The following is a 19,607-nucleotide window of genomic DNA, read 5'->3' as shown; positions in this document are numbered from 1 at the left end:
TCCACTCATTCTTCTCATTCTAATGTTAAATTAATACATCAGTCATCAATAATAACATTTTGCATTTTGTAGACAATGTGTTGTTTTCACAACTTTTTAGAGGTTTTTAATCACTTTGTTCAACAAATGTTTATTGACCACCTGCGTGTGCCAGGCACTTTACTAAGTGTTATGTACTGAAAAAATGAATATGAAATAGCATTCCTGCCTTCTCTAAGTGCATAGCCAACAGGAGCAGTGAACTGGAGCTATAACACATGTAACGAATGTTAAAATAGAGGTATGTACACTGTCTTGTGTGAGTTCTGAAAGGGGGATACCAAAGAAAGGAAAAGAACATCTCCAAAGGGATGTGGACTCTCAATTGATAAACAACTGGAGATGCTTCCAGGTATTGTATTGAGTGAAAAAACTGAACAAAATGTATTTATCCCATGGTAATCCTTAATATCTTTGGTTGAACCAAGTAAACCAGGTCAAGTGGATATTAAATAAATGTTTGTTAAGTAGAAAAACCTCCTATGATCAGTGTTCATTTTGCAGATCGGCAGTGTGCATGCTTTTGTTTTGAGTATTTTCTGAACAAGATTCAATTTAAAGAAAAGCCCTTGGCAGGAAATACTCCCATACCTATTTTGATTGCTGGGATTGAATTAAGAGAAATAAATTAAATGGTGTACTACTTTCAGTGTATTTCCTTTTATTTCACCATAAAGTAAATCAAAATGATTTGAATTATTTTTCATCAGGCGAAGAGACAAAACTTTCTGCTTTTTAAACCAATAACATTGGTTTTGGTTCTCTGTTGTGAATCACAGAGGGTTCTAGAAAAGTATCTTCCACCTGGGTACAAAATATTAAAAGGAAAATTATTTTTCTATTATGACTTCCCTCACAAGCAGGCTAACTCTGGGATACTTCATTCTATTTTCTTAATACAACTTTTCCAGTTCTTTTGAAACTTCCCAAGGATTATATTTTTATAGGATACTCTGCGAAAATGAGCTAATATAATGTATTAAAACCCTTCTCCATTTCATTGTAGATAGACCATAAATAAACTTTTAAAAACTATTTATTTAATGGGTTTTAAGTTTGATTTACTAGTAGTATTTTGGTAGGATTATATTTTCAAAATACAGCACAGATTAATATCCTAGATGGCCAGGAATTTGTAGCTATTATTTAGCCAAGCACTACAATTGCATTACATTTCTGATTTTGACAAAACCAGATGTTTAAAAAGGGACAAAAATGAACAGAATAAATCTCCACTGTTCTCTTCATCCAATACTCAGGTTCTTAGGGCTCTTCTGGTTTTTTTTCATATACTTTGAAGTATAACATTCAATATGTCGAATGCTTCCCCTGGGCATATTCATTTCCTTGTTTTGAATCAAACGCATCACTGAATACATTTGGCAATCTAGTCTAGGAGAATGGGTCTCTATCACACCCACACACTTGGCATTCCTCTGGAGGAGCATTAATGCACAGTTGTTAGCCAATCAAACATAACTTTTGTTAATGGCTAGCAATACAGGCATTGTATTCTTCAGTAATGTACGTCTAATACTGAGAAAGAAAATATGTTTACTGCTCAAGGGAATTATTAGAGCATTTGGAATGAGCTCCTAGGAGTTTTGCCAGTTTTCTTCTCTTGAGATTGGTGACTTGTGAAGACTGTGAAGAGAGGGCTGTTCCCATTAGCTTCATTTCTTCTTGGTAGCAACAAGATTTCTGTTCCGTTCTTACTCCAAGAAGAATTGAAACCACAGTTTACCTGAAAAATATGAGAGTGAAGACAGCATATAAGAGTTACCTCATTTTGATTTTCACTTCATTTACTCATCACAATCCGGAACAGACTGTGCATGATTGTTCACTGAGGGATAAGCCTGGATAAAATGCAAGGATTTCAGAAAATAAGCTGCTTTCTATGATTAAGAAGAAGCCAGCTAGCTCTGTAAACTGCCTAAATATAGAAATGGGCTATTTTATAGGAACTACTTTGGAAAACCCATGAAATTGTATATTTTAACTTAGTTTTATTGTTTCTGTTCTGGTTAGAAAATAAAGCTTCATTATTAAAAAAAAATTTTAAATACCAACTGGCAAAAAAATAAAATTCATCTACCCAAAATTAACATTTTAATGTACATTCTTAGAGGTTTTCTGTACATCATTTACATTTTTTCAAATGGAACCCTTTTGTCAACACTTGTGTCTATTAATTTAAGCACTTGTATCAAGCACTATCTGCTGGGGATACAGTAACGAAAGATGGGCGTGGCTCCTCCCCTTATTGAACTTACATTGTGTTGGGTAAAGTGTCTATTTGTAGCCAGATTTTCTTCTCTGCATTCTAAACAACTTCTCATGTCTTTTTTCCTGAAAACTGATTTTTATATGCTGCAGAGCTGTCCACTGAATGGGTGCACCATAGTTTACTTAACCCATCTCGTCCTGTAGGACATTATTGTTATTTTCTATTGTATGCCATTACAAATGGGTTGCAACTAACAATGTAAAGAACATTTAAAAGTAAAATTATTTTTGATAAAATGAAATGTCTAGCCATATTCAAATTTCTGCACTTATTTCCTTTAGAAGAATCCCTGTCTGCAACTAGAACCTGCCATGTCAGACTCACTCATGGGTCTGCCTAGAAGCTCTGAGGTGTAGATTACTGTAATTGAAGAACCTTTTAAATTTTTAGTTCATTTTCCCCATGAAGCAGAGTCTTCTTATATATGTCTGCTGGCATTCCCTTTTCATAATGGAAGTTTCTGCATTGTCTAAAATACTTACATTGAAGCAGTCCTATGTATTGAAAACCTGCTTCTTTCCATGACTGCTATCACCATTGCAAACCTTTGCCATCTTTCTAAGTAAGAGAGTAACTGAGATTGCAAATATTTGCATATGAGTTGCTACAAAATCATAACTAACTTGTGACTGCATTGTCTTAATCCTTGCAGGTGGGTTAATCTTCATGGAGTAAGATCTATTGTTCCTTATTGTGCCACTTATAAGCCTGTTCAAATAACAAACACACCCCTGTACGTACAATTTTTTTCACATGGAGATAAATTAGAGAAAGAATTACATCTGTTTATATTTATTTCTATAACCATTATTATGATCAACATTTCAATGAGAATAAACAACACCCTCAAAGAAGCAAGAGAAAGAAGTGACATGAAAACTGCTATTTCAACATCAGTTCTGTACTGGTGCTGCTGTTATTTCTTGGCAAGGCCTTAGGCAAAGCAGGCAATGTTATATTCCAACTACCTCATTTATGGAATGGAGCCACCTAGTCTTTCTCTGTAAACACTGCTTTAAAACACTCTATCACACTCAAGTGTCTTGCTTTTCCAACTGCAAATTTTTTCTTTCCTGGATTTATCAAATAACTTAAACATAATTTTTTTCTCTCTTTTAAAGAAACCATGAAAAACAAAATGCACTGGACATTTAAGAAGATGATTTTTTTTTTTCAGTTTACTGCAATAGAAAGGGCATTTATTAATGAGAAACATCTCAAAGAAAAGGAAGGAGGTCAAGAACTTCAAAGAGCCAGGTATGCAAGTGAGTCACATTCACTGGGGAAGGGTAGAGGTGGGCCTGATCTTGGAATATATGAGAGCAGAGTGGTCATTTCTCAGAATACAAAATGTGGCGGGGATTTCCAGACCTTTGATACTTTCCAGGAACACACAGGCTCAGATGAAGTTCAGCATTGTCAGGACAACATTGTCAGTTGTTCCTCCCTTTCAGTCCCCTGCTGAATCATAATGCTATTTCTGGTCCATGATGGGGCCAAGTGTAGAAAAGAGATTTCACAAAGTCACTAAGAAAAAATTACAGTAGCTTTCTTTTTAATATACTGATATTTAGTTTGTTGTAGGAAAGACTGAACTACATTTTATTTATTAACATTATATATAATATTAAGTTAGGTTATTTGAAGGATTTGCTATTATTCTTAATTCTAGGATCAGTACAGTTCATTATAGAAACTTATTTTCTGCAAGAGTGTTTCAAAGCTTTTCTACAAAATTGTGGTGCTAGTTGACCCCTCCTTACCTTAGACAATCAAAAATAGATGAAATTATAATGTCATTAGCAACTCTTTTGAAACACATTTTGTATTGTGAAATAAGACTTTCTGAAGTTTGAGGTACAAGCCAGTGTCCTTTAAAAGTGACATATATGTTCCAATAATTCCAAAACTAGCTAACTCAACAAGGGACCCTAAGTAAGGGAGGAAGTACTTACACTTACATAATTTCTTTTAATTCAACAGAGAACATCAAGGCAGGTGTTTCAAGTATTTTGCACTTCAAAGAAGAAGTGTTAACAAACAAAAACCCACACATCAAATAAATTTTTGGAGCAATCACACTGCCCAAAATAACTTAAAATATATTTTTTTAATTAGATTGTATCTTGGGTAAGGTCATATCTAAATTAAATCGTGAATCAATGGGAAAGTAGCCTTGGGACCAGCTAAATTGCTTTTAAATAAATATGCAGTTCAGATAGACAGAAGAGAATGAGAATGTTTTGTGAAAAGGAACTTTAATAACAGAATATGATTTATAAAGATAATATGAATTAGAAGCAGGTAAGAAGAAAAAGGTAAAAGAAAGACAAGGACAGAAGTTTAAAATATGGTTGCTCTACAAAATGATGTCCTTAAAGTCCCATAGCGTATATCTTCAGGGGAGATTTGAATTTGAAAATAGTATAAAGTCTATTTGATTATTTGGAATACTACCCTGGTCTATATCAATGGAATCAGATTATTATTGCTCATTTGTATAAAAGATAATGTGTCTCTGTGCAGTAGGAGCAATTAATTGCATGTCGGTCACCAAGTAATCAATACAACATGCCATTTTGACCAAAATAATCAGCCCATTTCAAATCACTCAAGTTATTTGAATTACTTGATTCTATCATGATGTTATCTTTTACCCCTTTTATGTAATGTGTTGTACTGATGGAATTCCTGGTGAGTTCTAATTTGTTAATGTGAGCTATACATATTATATTGCTGAACCATGTTTTATATAAAATAACCTGAACTTATAGTAGGTACAGACAGAAAATGGCTTTATTTTTCACCAGTTGCTGTCAAATATGCTCTATTGGCTATTCTTTCTCTGCCTCTTGCTGACACCTCAGGCTGATCTCACAGCTTTCGGGATATCAGGAGTCATTTATAAAGCCTTGTCTGATTTTAGTGTGTTTTCCCTACCCCCACCTCCCAACTAGTTCAGGCCTCAACCCTGGACTGAGGAAACTGTCCTAGGAATAAGGAATAAGGTAGAATCTGGTCTTTAATACAAAGCTCTCCCCCATCCTTCTTCATTCCACCAGGTTTGGAGTGGGGAATGGATGGAGAGGATTAGGGAAAGAACTTGCAGAAGTCTATTTACTTAATGATGTGTACTTTAGCTCTCTTGGTTTGTTGCTGTTCTCTAGGTGGCAGGCAGGGCTGAGCATGCAGTCCACCAAGAGCCTCACCCTTGGGGTTTAATGCTTTGGAGTCACCATCTTGAAATTCATAATAATCTAATCTTAGAATTCGTTTTGTGAATGAAGTCTGAAGGAAGAAGGGAAGAAACTGCAGGTATGTGGGTGTGGCACATGCAGTTCTGCCTCTGTCCCACCTTGTGGGATGGTCCTGGACCTCTCTTTCCCAACCCCCTCTCCTGCCAGGCCCAATGCCCTGCTGCTTGCTGCCCCAGGTAGAGTCCTAGACACAGATGCAGAGAAAGCTGGGATGGGATGCACTTTCCATAGCATTTGGGGCTGGTCATGGTGGCAGCCAGCTGTGCCCTTGGCTGTCAGTGCTACAGTGTGTTTGGAGAGCCACTAGGCTGGAGCAAACCCCTTGCCCACTCCCTATTCAAGTAATTAGTGTGTCCTGGCTGGGAGGTTGCCATCTCTTGGTGTTCACCCATCTGCTGAGGGTTGGGGAGATTGATGTTCCCATCCCTGGCCAGGCACAGCAGTGTTGAGCCAGTGGGAGATGGCAGCAGCCTATGACCACGTGCTCCTGCACACACGTGGGCACTAAACAAAAAATAAAATGCTAAGCCCCTTCCTGACTGAAAGAACCCCCTGCGGGGAAAGGGACCCCAGAAAATCCTTAAAATTGAGTTCATGGCCATGACGGAACAGGAGGTCAGAAAAGCCTCATTCTATGCCCCTCCCTTTTATGATTTTGATACAACTGACCTGAAAGTATGGCAAAATACAGAGGTGGGAAGATAGCTTGAGCCCAGGAGTTCGAGACCTGCCTGGGTAATATAGCGAGACCCCGTTCTCCACAAAAAGGAAAAAAAAAAAAAGAGAGAGATTTTAAGACTGACAGAGCAGACTCCGTGGCAATAAGGTATCAAATTATAAACAGGACCTGAGGCCATGCCACGCAAGGGTTAAGACACTCACCCCTGTACTTAAAGAAAAATAAACTATGTTCTAACTGCTACAAGGTTTTTATTTTTCTCTAGCAGCTAAACAAGTACTGGCCTTGAGATAAGCAGTATTAAAACAATTGTAGCTTAGCACTGGACACTAACTAACTGACCTCCTATTCTACCAGCCATAACTTCAGCTTTGATTGGACAAGAGAAGATTTCAGTAACTTTCTCCTGATAAGAAAACCACCAACCATAGACCAGCTCTGGCCGGCTTACAGAGGTTATTTACTTGCCTGACTTCGCATCCCAAAAACACTTCTTGACATACAGAGCCTAATTGCAATATATTTAAATGTTAAGTCTCCACCTCAAAGTGAACCTGGGTCATATGTTATTAAATACATGCATATTTGTTCAATATGCAAGTGTCAGGACCACCTTCATGAATATTCATAGCTATTCCCATAACCTGCTGGGCATGTATGTTTAGCCAACTGGTTCAGCATTAAGGTCCTACCCCCAGCCCAGCTCCTTTGAAAGTGCCTTTCCCTGGTCTTAACCAGAGGCACACCTCCCTGTCTGAGGGATGGGCACCTTGCAGGGTATAATCCTTTATGGGAAATAAAGTCTCCTTTCCTTTCCAATTTTATGATTTTTTTTTTCTTAATTTAGCAGCACCCGATGGTCCTGCAGGGCCCTGGGTACCTATGAATGTCGGCACTCACCTTCCTGCACCAGGGTAGAGCATGGCATTTAGTAGCAAATAAAAGATGCCACCCTGATAGTAAAGAATGAGAGACAAAAGAAGGGAATGGTTTTATATTTTAGTACCTTTAACGGCACTCTTTTGAAAAGGGGCTCTATATTTTCATTTTGCAACAGGTCCCACAAATTATGTAGCTGGCCCCAGTGACAGCTATTCAAATGGGGAAGCTTTCAAGGGATGCAGGGTGTGAGATAAAGTAGCAAATGTCTGCTTCTGGCCAGCCACATGGCCCTTGCTGTGAAGAAGCAATGTTTGCTCATTCTGCCTGTCAGCCTACCTTCAGAAACCCCTGGCTCAGTGACAAGCGCAGCCCTCCGGAAGAATGCCTTGAAGATGATAAGCAGAACAGAGCACAGATTCCCACATCTCTTGCCTGAATCACTGCATTTTTAGAAAAGATAAGTTCAGTGATCCTAGATTTTGCCTCTTCCTGTCCATAAGATAACATCTGATGGGATTAATAATTACACCTTTATGATCTGTAGCCAGATGTACTCTTGTACCCAAACTTTGATGAGATTTTGCTCTAATGTAACTTCTGAGTACATTTTATGTAACTTCTGAACACGCACGGAACCTCCACCAGGTAATGTATAAGGTATGGGTTGAAACACTGCTTTGGAACAGTCTAACAGAACTCTGAAAGGCTCTCCTTGGTTGAAATAGTCAGTAAGATTCTAAATGAAATTAACTTAATTCTTTGAAAGTCTAGCTTTTTCTTTAGTTGACAAGGAGAAGGTTGATTTGGAGGTACTGGGTTTATTGAAATTAACCTTGAGATCTCTGACAGACTGCCTGAGACCCTGTGTCTCTTTTCCTGTCTGGGCCAATGGACCCCACTGCTTCCTGGTCCACTATGCCACTCTCTTTGTCACCTTCCAGGTGGTCCAAGCCTAACTACTTTCCACAGCAACCACTCAGCCCAGAAGATGTTCAACGGTCCTTGATATGACAATCTGTGTGAGAGCAGGCTGCCCCTACACTGCCTTTTTGCCTCAGAGTGCTATGATGAGGTCACCAGCCAACTCTCTCTTCAGGACATGCCAGGTGAGAAGCAGCCTTCACATTCCCAGGGCCATATCTCCGGGGTGCAAGAACTTGCCAACCCCAGTAGGATCTTCTCTGACAGCAGGCCCAGAGCAGACCAGCAGATCCTACAGCTCAGCAAGCATCGAGTCAGACACCCTCCTGCAGAGAATCCAAGCCTTCCTGCCTGGGCTCTGGAGTCCCTGTCACTTGGCTTGGGGGAGGAAGGGACATGCTATAGAAATTTCAGCTAGGCTGAAAATCTACGATTCCCCAAACTCCCTACTTCCACAAATTTCCCCTAACTTTTCTTCTCTTTATATAGCCTGAATGTGAGTGATGGTCACAGGACCGTCTTGGGTCTTTTCAGTAAGCCCTACAGGGCAATGTCTAGCATCTCCTCTTGAGAATATATTTAAATGTGCTGTTTAACTGCAGTATAGTGTGAGATTAGAAGCTGGGGTAGAAGGTACCCCCAGGAGAAATTCGGTAATGTCTAGATAAATTTAGGGTGTTTCAACTAGGGGTGGAAGAACAACCAGCACTCGGTGGGTAGAGGCCAGGGATGCTGTGAAACATCCTGCAATGCATGGGACAGCCTCCCACACAAAGAATTACAGACCAAAATGTCAATATTACCAAAACTAAGAAACCCTGCTCTAAAGCCAGGTGGCATCCATTGAAATCTTGGTTCTATCTCCTATTTCTCTGTGATCTTTGCCTAATAACTTAGTTTCCTGGTGCCTCAGTTTCCTCACATGTAAAACTTGGAGAGTTATAGTATCTTCCTTTTAGATTGTCGTGTGTATTAATAAGTTTATGTACTCAGTTTTTAAAAAGGGCCTGGAAAATGGAAAGTGGCAAGTGTTGAACAAATAAAAAATAAGAATATTGTCTCCAGTTTGGGGGATTTGACTGAAATTTCCAGTCAAAATCCCACAGAGGTTATATGCCTCTAGGTTTATAAATAACATTTGTCTGTAATTTTCTTTTTCAATTATTTTCCTTTTCTATATTCGGAAACAGTTTATATGAGGTATATTTTTCTCTTCCTTGAAAGTTTAAAAAAAAACTTGATTAACAGACCCATCAGTACCTGACTAGTACCACTTTAGCTGGTCATTTTTAGGTCATTATGATATTTTAAAGGAAAATAAGTAAACTAATGTGGCATCATAACATTGGGGGCTCCTCACCCATATATACATTCTGTCAGTCTTGTAGGAAACATTTTCAATAGGAGCTTGTTTACCTTTTAACAAAGCAACCCAAAGAGTATGAGCAGAAAGCACCTCTGCAGGAGTATATATTTTTATAAGAATCACGGGCAAGTCAGTTTCAAGATTTATGGTAACATGTTAAGTAAGAAAACGTCTCTGTAAGGAAAAGTGATTGGAAAATCCTGAGGCATATTTTCACCTGCAAGTGCTGGGTTGTTGGAGAAAGGAGGTCTGCAGAATCATTTAAGAAAAGTCATGCAGCCTAGCACCAACTTTCCTGTAGGCACAGGCTGTAAAAGAAATTGGACTCTAAGCAAGAAAAGAAAGTAAGAATACTTACCCAATTGAATTTTGTAAACACTGAGTAACTACTCTGTGAGGAACTCTGTTGCAGTTCTCAGAATTAAAGCAGCACATTTCTTGCTCCCAACGAGTTTAAACCATAGTTATATAAATATGCAAAATATAATCCCAAACGATGATGGTATGCTTGTTATCAAGTTGAATATGTTGAGTTCTATGAGCTGTATCGTAACTGTATAGTCTTGAAAGACCTCGGCCTGGGTCATTCTCAAACAAATTTGACTTTTCTGAAGGTACTAAGACACCAAGATTATCCCATGGTGATATGACATGAATTTGAAGGTGCCCTGCTTGATGAATTGTGTAAATTAAGTGAAGTATGCATGGATAAAAGGCCCAACTGCATTTAATTCATTCTATGGAATCATGTTCAAGATGTCATATGGGATGTAACCGTAATGCCTCTCATGCTGAATAGCATTTTACAGTTTTAAAACTCTTTTTACTTACTCCATCTCACCCGAAGCTCACAGCATCTTTCTGAGTTAGGTGAAATTAACCACTTTTGGAGAAACATAAACAGAAGTTCAAAGAATATTACTCGATAGGCAGTATTGGTGCTATGGTCTGAATGTTTGTCCCCACCCTGGATTCATACACTGAAACAGAATCACCAATGTGATCAGAAGGTGGGGCCTGTGGGAGGAGATTAGGTCACGAGGGTAAAGCCTTATAAATGAGATTATAAAGAGGACCCACAGAAGTCCTTGCCACTTCTACCATGTGAGGATGCAGCTAGAAGGGGTCGTCTATGAACTAGAGAACAAGCCTCCGAAACTGTGAGAAGTCCATTTTTGTTGCTTATAAGCCACCCAGTCTTGGGTATTCATTTTCTTATAGCAGCCCAAATGAAAAACATGGATTATCAAATGTAATTTTGAGCAAGTTATTTAATTTTGATGTGTCTGTTTCCTTATATTAAAAAGCTAGGCCAATATAGTGGTATAAATATTAAAGTCATATACAAGAAAGATGTGGTTTAGATATTTTCTGGACCAAAGTGAATACAAACACATAGGGGGCAGTACTCACATAGTTTAAAGCAATGTGTGTTGCCTGGAGCTTTACGACACAGTAGCATTATAAAATAAAGCTTTAAACAAACATACAAATATTAATCATTTTATAAGTTCTTCAGTGTTTATAGACTGAAGGTAATTCCAATCAGACTGATTTTTCTTCTAATGCCTTTTGAATATTTGAGCACGGACCCGTAAGCTTATGGAATTTGAGTGCCAGTAGGGATATCACAGTACATCTGGTGCAATCTTACTTTATAAATGAGGAAAGTGAATGTTAGCAAAAAGAGTTTTCCAAATTCATATACCTGGCTCCTCCAGAGTTAGATCTAATAACCATAAAAAGTACATTTACACACTACCATTTTTAGATTTTTTTTTGCACCCAGCATCATTGTGACTGGAGGTGGGAGTAGGACAGGGAGGAACTTTGGCAGCCTGATGCCCAGGCTGGACAGATGCAGAGCCACAGTGAGGTGGCTAAAAACCAAAAGCTCTACAGGAAGAAGAGCCTAAGAGACAACAGAAGCGGAAGACAAACTTGGCTCTAAAAGAGTCTTTTAACAAAGCAACCCAAAGGGTGTGAGCATCAAGCACCTCTTCCGAAATGTAACTTATTTTATAAGGCTCATGGACAAGTCTGTTTCTGGATTTATGACCAAGACATGAAGGGAATTCTCTCCTTTCTCCTGTCTCCTTGGCATCTTGTTCCCCAGATCCAGAGGAGGAGCGCTAGTCCATTGATTCAGAAATCTGGAGGCTTCTAAAGTCTTTTCCCGGCAGATCTTGAGAGCTGCCATCTACAGCATTGTTTTCATGAGAAAATTAATTACAGAAACAAAATAACTGACTTAAATGAACCTCTGGTGGGAACTGGATAGCAATCTGCATCTTGTTCTCCGGAAGAACTTTTCCAAAACAAACAAACAAACAAACAAACCCAGAAACAATACATTTAGGAAGGCCACATATTCTAGAAGCCTCCCAGGCAAGGTTGCAGACCATTCTCCACTCCCATCCCACCCCACCCTTACTTCCTCACCTCCTCTTCCTCCTCTCAGGCAAGGTTGCAAGCCATTCTCCACTCCCATCCCATCCCACCCCAGCCTTACTTCCTCACCTCCCTCCCTCCCTCCCTTCCTTCTTTCCTTCCTTCTGACAGAATTTTGCTCTTGTCGCCCAAGCACAAACTAAGTTTCTTTCTCTTTTTCTTTCCGAAACAGAGTTTTGCTCTTGTTGCCCAGGCTGGAGTGCAGTGGCGCAATCTCAGCTCACTGCAACCCCCACCTCCCTGGTTCAAGCAATTCTCCTGCCTCAGCCTCCTGAGTAGCTGGGATTACAGGCCGGCACTACCACGCCTGGATGATTTTTTTGTATTTATGTTAGAGACAGGTTTTCACCATGTTGGCCAGGGTGGTCTTGAACTCCTGACCTCAGGTGATCCACCCATGTAGCCTCTCAAAGTGCTGGGATTATAGGCGTGAGCCACCACACCCGGCCTCTCCTCCTTTTCTTCACAGGCATGATAGGCACTGTTTAGGTCTGAAGATGGAACTATCATGACTTTTTTGCTTGCTATGCTAAGAAATCGGAATTATAATGAAAAAAATCAGAGAGAACATACTGATAGACTAATTTTGCCTTAGAGGAACTCCTACACAAGATGTATGATTTCCCCCCGCAGAGTTGACTTCAATATGTACTTTTGTTCTGTTAGACATCCTAGGGCCATTTTATATGCTGAGAAAATGGTATTTTATGTTGACGTTGTAACTTTTTTCTACAACAGTACTGTTTTTCCGACTGGTGGACGTATGAGAATGTGCCTTTATCTGAATCCCAGGAACAGCAATATTATTCTATATTATCTTGAATAGATACTCTGCAGTCAAAATAAAGAGCAAAGTACATCACCAATATCATATCAACTAGTGATTTTTGTTGTTGGCTATTTTTTTTTTCCTGTAAGGGCTAAATTTGATGTTAGCCTTGAGTTTTTCCAACTGGAACCTGCCAGGAAGCTTACTAGTTACACAAGTGTTAGTAAAACGTGAAAAAGACCAGCAGTTGACTGACTGATTTGGCTGTAATCTTGTTTCTGCATCTTCCTAGCTGTGTGACCTTGTGCAAGTTAGTTAACCTCTCCTGACTCAGTTTCCTCAACTGTAAAATGGAGGTAATTGCAAGGTTGTGGTGAGGATGAAGTGAGGAGTATTTGAAACACCCAGCGTGGTGCCTTATAGCCAGGAAGAACTCAATTCAAGACTTGCTATTATTGTTAGTTTTAGACAAATGTTAGACAAGGGTGTACTTTGTTCCCATCTGCTCATGTGCCACTTGACCATTAGAAGCAGCCACTGGTCTCAGTTACCTTGACAGAATGAAATACCGACTTCCTCTGGGTCCTCTGGCTGTCTACAGAGCAAAGAAAGGCACAGGCCCGCCACTCATTTCCCTGCCCACTCATTTGTGCCTCCCGACCGGATCCAAATGTTCCAAAGCAGGGAGTGTTAGGCCGAAAGGACTCAAATAACTGCAATTCTTCTTTGTTTCTATAGCCATAGTCGCAACGAATTTCCACTATCTTTTAAAACCAGGATTGATTCTCTCTCCCGGAGCGAGATGATATAAATGACACTCGGCTTGTACAAATCAGCATTGTGTAGCCCATAAGAAAGCCATGGGAGAATCCGGACCACCAACTCCCTAAACTTGTACAGCTGGTATTCCCTCTTCAGGCCTGTTTCTCTATTCATAAAAGGAGCGGGGTTGCAGCAACACGCTCCCCCAAACCCCTCCTCCCGCCCCAAGTTAAAAGAAAAAAAAAAAGAGAGTCGGGTGGGTGGCTCACACCTATAATGCAGCACTTTGGGAGGCCGAGGCAGGAGGATCGCCTGAGCCCGGGAGGTGGAGGTTGCAGTGAGTCAAGAGCGCACTACTGCACTCTAGCCTGGGGAGAGTGAGACCTGGTCTCACATAGCAAAAAAAAAAAAGAGAGAGAGAAAAAAAAGGCGATTTATCATTTATCTCCTTCCATATGGACTAAAGAAACGCCCGGGCGTGAACACGGAACACCGCGGTGTAGCCAGGCCCCGGGGCTCCCACCACTGGCTGGTCGGCGTGGCGGGGCGGGGGCTGGAGCACCGCCCGGAGCGTGCCCACGCCGCCCCGCCTCCAGCCGCCGCGCCGTCGCGCAGTGGGCTCGCGGCCGCGCGCAACAGGCCGTGCCGGGTGAGTGGGGCGCTCTAGCTGGCAGCCCAGCGCCGGGGCACACCTGGTCGTGCCGGATCCCGCGGGGCGCGCGCTGCTGCTTTAGGCACCTGGGCCCGGGTGCGGGTGTGGGAGACCTGCCGGCCGGCGGGAAGCCTCGGTGGCAGGCTTTATGGTTGCCGGACCTGGGACGCGCGCCCAGGCGCCCCACCTCCCCGGAGACCGGGGCAGGGTGGGTGCAGCCCGGATCTAGGGGTATGGTCGCGGAAGCCTTGGGCACAGAGAGTCGCACAAGTGCCCTGCTAATGGTCGCGACCCCGGTTACGAGCGCGCAGAAAGTTTGGAGGTTTGGCAAGGAGGGTGGTGCCGGCTTCCGCCCGGTGGTGGCAGAACTGCCTCTACGAGCGCGGCCTCCACGTGGGCTGCGCCGCCAGGCGTCAGGTCGGGCCTAAGAGACACGCTCTACAGCTGGGAAACCTGAAGTTCAGGTGTGTGGGGAGAAGGGCAGCTGCATTACATCATATGCTTCCAATTCATTTACCAGCAAATAATTCCACAACGATTGGCCGACAGCTGGGTTGTCCAACAGGTTACTGAGACCAGGTTATTCACTGTTTTCAGGAAGGATAGACTGGGAGGATAGAGGATCTGATTTTACCACTCATTAGCTGTAAATCTGGTGCCTCGGGTTTCATGTCACTGGGCTCATCTTTGAGTGGAGGAACCTGACTGACCCAGCTGCTTCTGCTGGTGCTGATTTTTGCCTCCAGGACATCAAGCTTTGTAACATCAAGGTCACCAAAATACATTGAGGTATAGTCCGTTTCCTCTCTAAAATCAAACTAAAAAATAGCTACTTATCACCCCTTTAGGTCAATAGGAGTACCAGTTTTCCCTCTGGATTGATTAACATGTCTGAGCCAAAAAGAAATGTTTTAGGTCAGTCTGGGCAACCTTGTTACAAACAATATATAATTTCTGACAGCCGTGTGTGTTTAACTGAGCTGCGTTTGATTGTTGTCCTCCATTAGTGGACCTAAAATTCATCTAGAGAGCGTATTATGTTGATGCAGATTTCTGGGCCGCAGCCATCAGAAGTGGCAATCCAGTGGTCTTGATAAGGGACCCAGAAATTTGCATGCTAACAACCTTGCTGGTAACTCTGAACTACATTCGGTAAAACAGTGCCCAGGGGATGTGGAAACTCATACTTCCCTCCCCCGCTTTAGTAGTAACTACTGATGTCTAAAGTGCCTTTTAGCTTTTATGATACTGTTGAATCCTGAAGTGACAGCTGCCATCAGAAAAATAATCCCCTCTGCACAAACCATCTGTTTTTTCCATAACTGTTTTGTGTAAGGCCTTTGTGATTTGTCTCCAAAATTGTATACAGACAAAAGATGAAAACGTGAAAAATTCAGCAAACATTTCTTGAGGACCTATGTACCACACCGTGCTTGTTTCTGGGGATATACGAATCCTTTCCTTCAAGAGCTTCCTCACGTCTTCATGTCCTCAAATTTTATGGAAAAGGAGTTTAGGGTACCTTTAAAATATACTGACTCTCTGTTACCTATAGTATGGTTGTCAACATTGATTTTCTTATAGGGTTTATCTGTGGGGTAGTCACCAAAGTATGAACCGTAAGTCTTTTAGTCTTTTTACATTTAATGCTTATAGTCAACTCAAATGGAAAACCATTGCTCTTCAAAAACTTTTCTGTGATTTTATAGAAATATTTACTCCTATTGGGGTGTTCTCTGAGGCTTACAGGCAAGATTGTGTTGGCTGTACTATTCTAGACAAAGCATTGTCTTCTTTAATTACTATAGTATTGGATTCTAAGATAATGTGTTTTACTTTTTGCTGTTCCCGAAATTGTGATGTGTACCTTAAGACTTTCATATGTTTAATGTGGTAGGATGCTTCATCTATTCTTCCCTCTGCTCTAGAAAGCTGTTAAAAGGAACGGTTGTCTTACAGTATGAGTAGTGTGAGAATCAGAGAAATAGTTTATTTGCCCAGAAAACTCTAAGCTTAGGCTCCAATTAACTGAGCCTTAAATCATTTCAATATGAACATAGAGAAACAAATGATGTAACTTTTTGCAGTATGGGTAGTGAAATTTATATTCTAAGGAGAGCGTTTGTTACACAGTATTGGGGTATATTTTGTTAGTTATTGTAGATGGGAAAGATTCTTTTAAGTGATTTTTTTTCAGCATAAGTGTTTTGCATTCTTTGTTTAGCCACACTTTCTGGTGAATGTGCTTATACTGTATTTATATATTATGCTTAAAGAAAACAAGCTTTTCGTTTGCATCTTCCTGCTGCTCTCTCCCCTTCAATTTTAAACGGAACAATTGTGAGCGATAAGAGATGTGTGGTTGAATATAAAATTACTGTATAGGGTGCCTTTAGTAATACAAACCTAATAAACCCATCTAGGTTTTTAAAAATTAAACGTGAGCAATGTGTGTGGTCCCCAAGACCATCCTTAGTTCAGCAATTTGCTAGGAGGACTTGGCTGATTTATTACAGGGAAAGGATGCCAAGCACAGTCAGCAAAGGGAAGAGGCACATACGTGAAGTTCTGGGGAGACCCAGTGCAAGACTCCAAGGGTCTTCGAGCGGCCGCACCGGCTGCGCTCAGTTGCTGCAGCAGCTAGTTGTGTCAACACTTGTGAAATGTTGCCACCCAGGGAAGCTTGTTAGAGATGCAGTGCCCAGGGCTTTTACTGGGGGCTGATCACTTAGGCCACCCCTGCCTGGCACATACCAACATTTCCAGACTCCTAGAGGAAAGTAGGTGTTGGTATAAACCATAATGATTGTACATTTTAGGCATGGTGAGCCACTCCTATCAGTTAATCGTGGTGGAAACTCTCCCAAAATCTTAAGTTCTCAGACGTCGGCCACAAGCTGCAGTTTCAAAGGATAGCAGTCAGGCCTGCTGTGGAACCTCTTCTGCATAAGCAGGACCCCTTGCCGAATCCATTTTTGTATCTCTTTGTATTTCTACATCACTTGAGAGTTCCATGTACTAGCTATGCTGTGCCTTCCCGAAGCCTTAGTTCTTTCCTTGAGAATTCAAGCTGGTCTGTTTCACTTAAAGGAAACATTTTCAGAAAATGTGTCTTACTGACCACATATCCTAAACACTAAAGTTTATTTTTTTTCCTAAGCTTAAAGCTTTACCCTTCTCCTGTAGGATTTTAGTATCCATTTGTATTCGTTTTCCACCATGTCCTGGGTTTCCTTATCAAAAGCACTTGGCCTTTTGAAGGAACTGAGCTGTTTAGAGGGTTTTATATTTTGACATTTCCTTTCTTAATCTGTTCAGTTTACATCTGGGTTTCATTCTCAAGGTTCTTTCATAAGTCGCAACACATCACACAGTATGCAACGCATCGTTCCAGGATGCTTACTTCCCAGGCCAAAACATTAATTCCACTTAGTCTACAGTGTAGCTGAAATACTGCTTAGTTCTAATGACAAAAGAGCAGAGAACAGTATTCTTGCAATTCTGATAACTCGCCAAAGTAGGAAACTCTACCATGTATAAATAACAAGTCTCTGAGAAATTTTGGTTTTTATAAGCACAGTGGTTCTTCACCTTGTCGGGAGATAGGGACTCCTTTAAGAATCTGCTGAAAGCAGTGGAGTCTCTTCCCGGGGGGAAAGGACTTTAAGATAGAATTTTGCAGTCTCAGGAAATTTGAATAATTTGAATTACAGTTCTTGGAAACAGATGAGGGAGACCTAGCCTTTAAGTATCAATAGTAGTGGTTTGGAGGCAGTTCTGAAGGAGCTTTGCAAGGCTTGGCTGAGTGGCTTCTGCTACTCAGCCGTGTCAGCAGCAGAAGCATCACCTGGGAGCCTGTTAGAAATGTAGAATCTCAGGCTCCACCTTGGAGCTAGTGAATCGTCTCCTGCATTTTATTGAGATGCTCAGGCGATCTGTGTGCACATTAAAGTTGGAGAAGTGCTGTGTTAGGGGTTAATGATATTGGTATTACTTAATATCTTCAGTTAAAAAGTTATAGTTTTTTCAAGACTTTAGATGTAACTGCTTTTAACCTTCACTTTTTAGCCTTTAGGGGCTTTATTTGTTTCTTTAAACGAAGGGGAGTTTTTGATACAAGTGGCAGTTTTCAGGAATAAGCTCAGAGTTGGAAGTGAGGAGGTTCAGGTGGTTAGTGGAGACAGGAGAAGGCAGTGGCCTGCTCCAGCCACCAGGAGACACTGTGGGTCCAGGGTGCATTGATTGACCTGCGCAACAGTTGGGGTGGTGCTGCGGTGAGGAGCACCTGGAAGTGGGCGGCTGTTAGTTGTTCTCTAGTCAAATGTTTGTAACTCAGAGTACATCTAATTAGATGTGGGCCCTGATGCTGATGGGAGCCAAATCCAAGATATTTGACTTTGCTGTGTCAAGGGCCACAGGCTGAACCTATGGGTAGGAACTGCTGAGACAGTTGAATAGGTTTATTTGGGATAATTATACTGCCTAATAAATAATACCATGACATAGTGCTTGCGTAAAAGAAAAACACGTTCTTCTTTAGATGAATATGTCATCTGAGTGGTGGTTGAGGCTGAATCATATCTTACAAGAAATGACATTGGCTTAAGGCTGTCTCCTCTCCTGGGGGAAGTAGCTTTGACCTATGAGAGTTCTCATGAAGGTGTAGTGGTCATTCAGTTGTGTGTGCGCGCGATCCACTAACACCAATCCTGGCACCTAACCATGTGTGTTTTGTTCTTTTGGCAGGTTTGCATTTCTTTATTGCTTTGTCTTGAAGACAGAACGATGCCAAAGAAAGCAAAGCCTGCAGGGAGTGGGAAGGAAGAGGGCCCGGTTCCCTGTAAGCAGATGAAGGTAGAAGCAGCTGGGCGGCCTTCAGCTTTAAACTTTGACAGTCCCAGTAGTCTCTTTGAAAGTTTAATCTCGCCCATCAAGACAGAGACTTTTTTCAAGGAATTCTGGGAGCAGAAGCCCCTTCTCATTCAGAGAGATGACCCCGCACTGGCCACATACTATGGGTCCCTGTTCAAGCTAACAGATCTGAAGAGTCTGTGCAGCCGGGGAATGTACTATGGAAGAGACGTGAATGTCTGCCGGTGTGTCAATGGGAAGAAGAAGGTTTTAAATAAAGATGGCAAAGCACACTTTCTTCAGCTGAGAAAAGATTTTGATCAGAAAAGGGCAACGATTCAGTTTCACCAACCTCAGAGATTTAAGGTAACCAGTTTCCTCATTGCAGAATCTTCATACATTTTAAAGTACTAACATTTGGCCACATACCAGCTCAAGGGTGAAGACGTAGTTTGATGATGGTTAGCTTCCTGCCAGTTTGAGAAGGGGTAGCACCTCTTTGGTCTAAATGCATTCTAACTAGGGTTAAGATTATGTGTTATGTTTTGGCTAAACTGTTAGAAACTCCAGCAACTCAGGGTAGACACTGTAGGGTATCATCGAGCTGCAAAAACTATACTGCAAGTTTATAAAGTCATTAAAGTGGCAGTACAACTGCAGGAGTATGTTCTGTGAGCCAGTTTATGTT

General features: G+C 41.2%; 1 protein-coding gene across 10 annotated transcripts in view; it reads left to right on the top strand.

The window, feature by feature from the left end:
• Positions 1-13,997: 13,997 nt before the first annotated feature.
• The window catches only part of RIOX2 (ribosomal oxygenase 2), a 27,675-nt gene continuing 22,065 nt past the window's right edge, over positions 13,998-19,607 (top strand). For 3 of the 10 annotated variants that reach the window (XM_007986120.3, XM_073009673.1, XM_038002412.2), the window contains exons 1-2: positions 13,998-14,065; positions 18,815-19,285. In XM_007986120.3, the coding sequence (XP_007984311.3) occupies positions 18,854-19,285 (432 nt within the window). In that variant the 5' untranslated portion in view covers positions 13,998-14,065; positions 18,815-18,853. Of the gene's footprint in view, positions 14,533-14,665; positions 14,858-18,814; positions 19,286-19,607 lie in introns of all 10 variants that reach the window. The other 7 variants (XM_038002414.2, XM_038002411.2, XM_073009674.1 and 4 more) reach the window with 4 other exon arrangements.

The sequence above is a fragment of the Chlorocebus sabaeus genome, chromosome 22 (genome assembly GCF_047675955.1).
Source record: "Chlorocebus sabaeus isolate Y175 chromosome 22, mChlSab1.0.hap1, whole genome shotgun sequence".
Taxonomy (NCBI): Eukaryota; Metazoa; Chordata; class Mammalia; order Primates; family Cercopithecidae; genus Chlorocebus; species Chlorocebus sabaeus.
The sequence above is the reverse complement of the archived record's forward strand: the minus strand, read 5'-3'. Positions and strand labels throughout refer to the sequence as shown.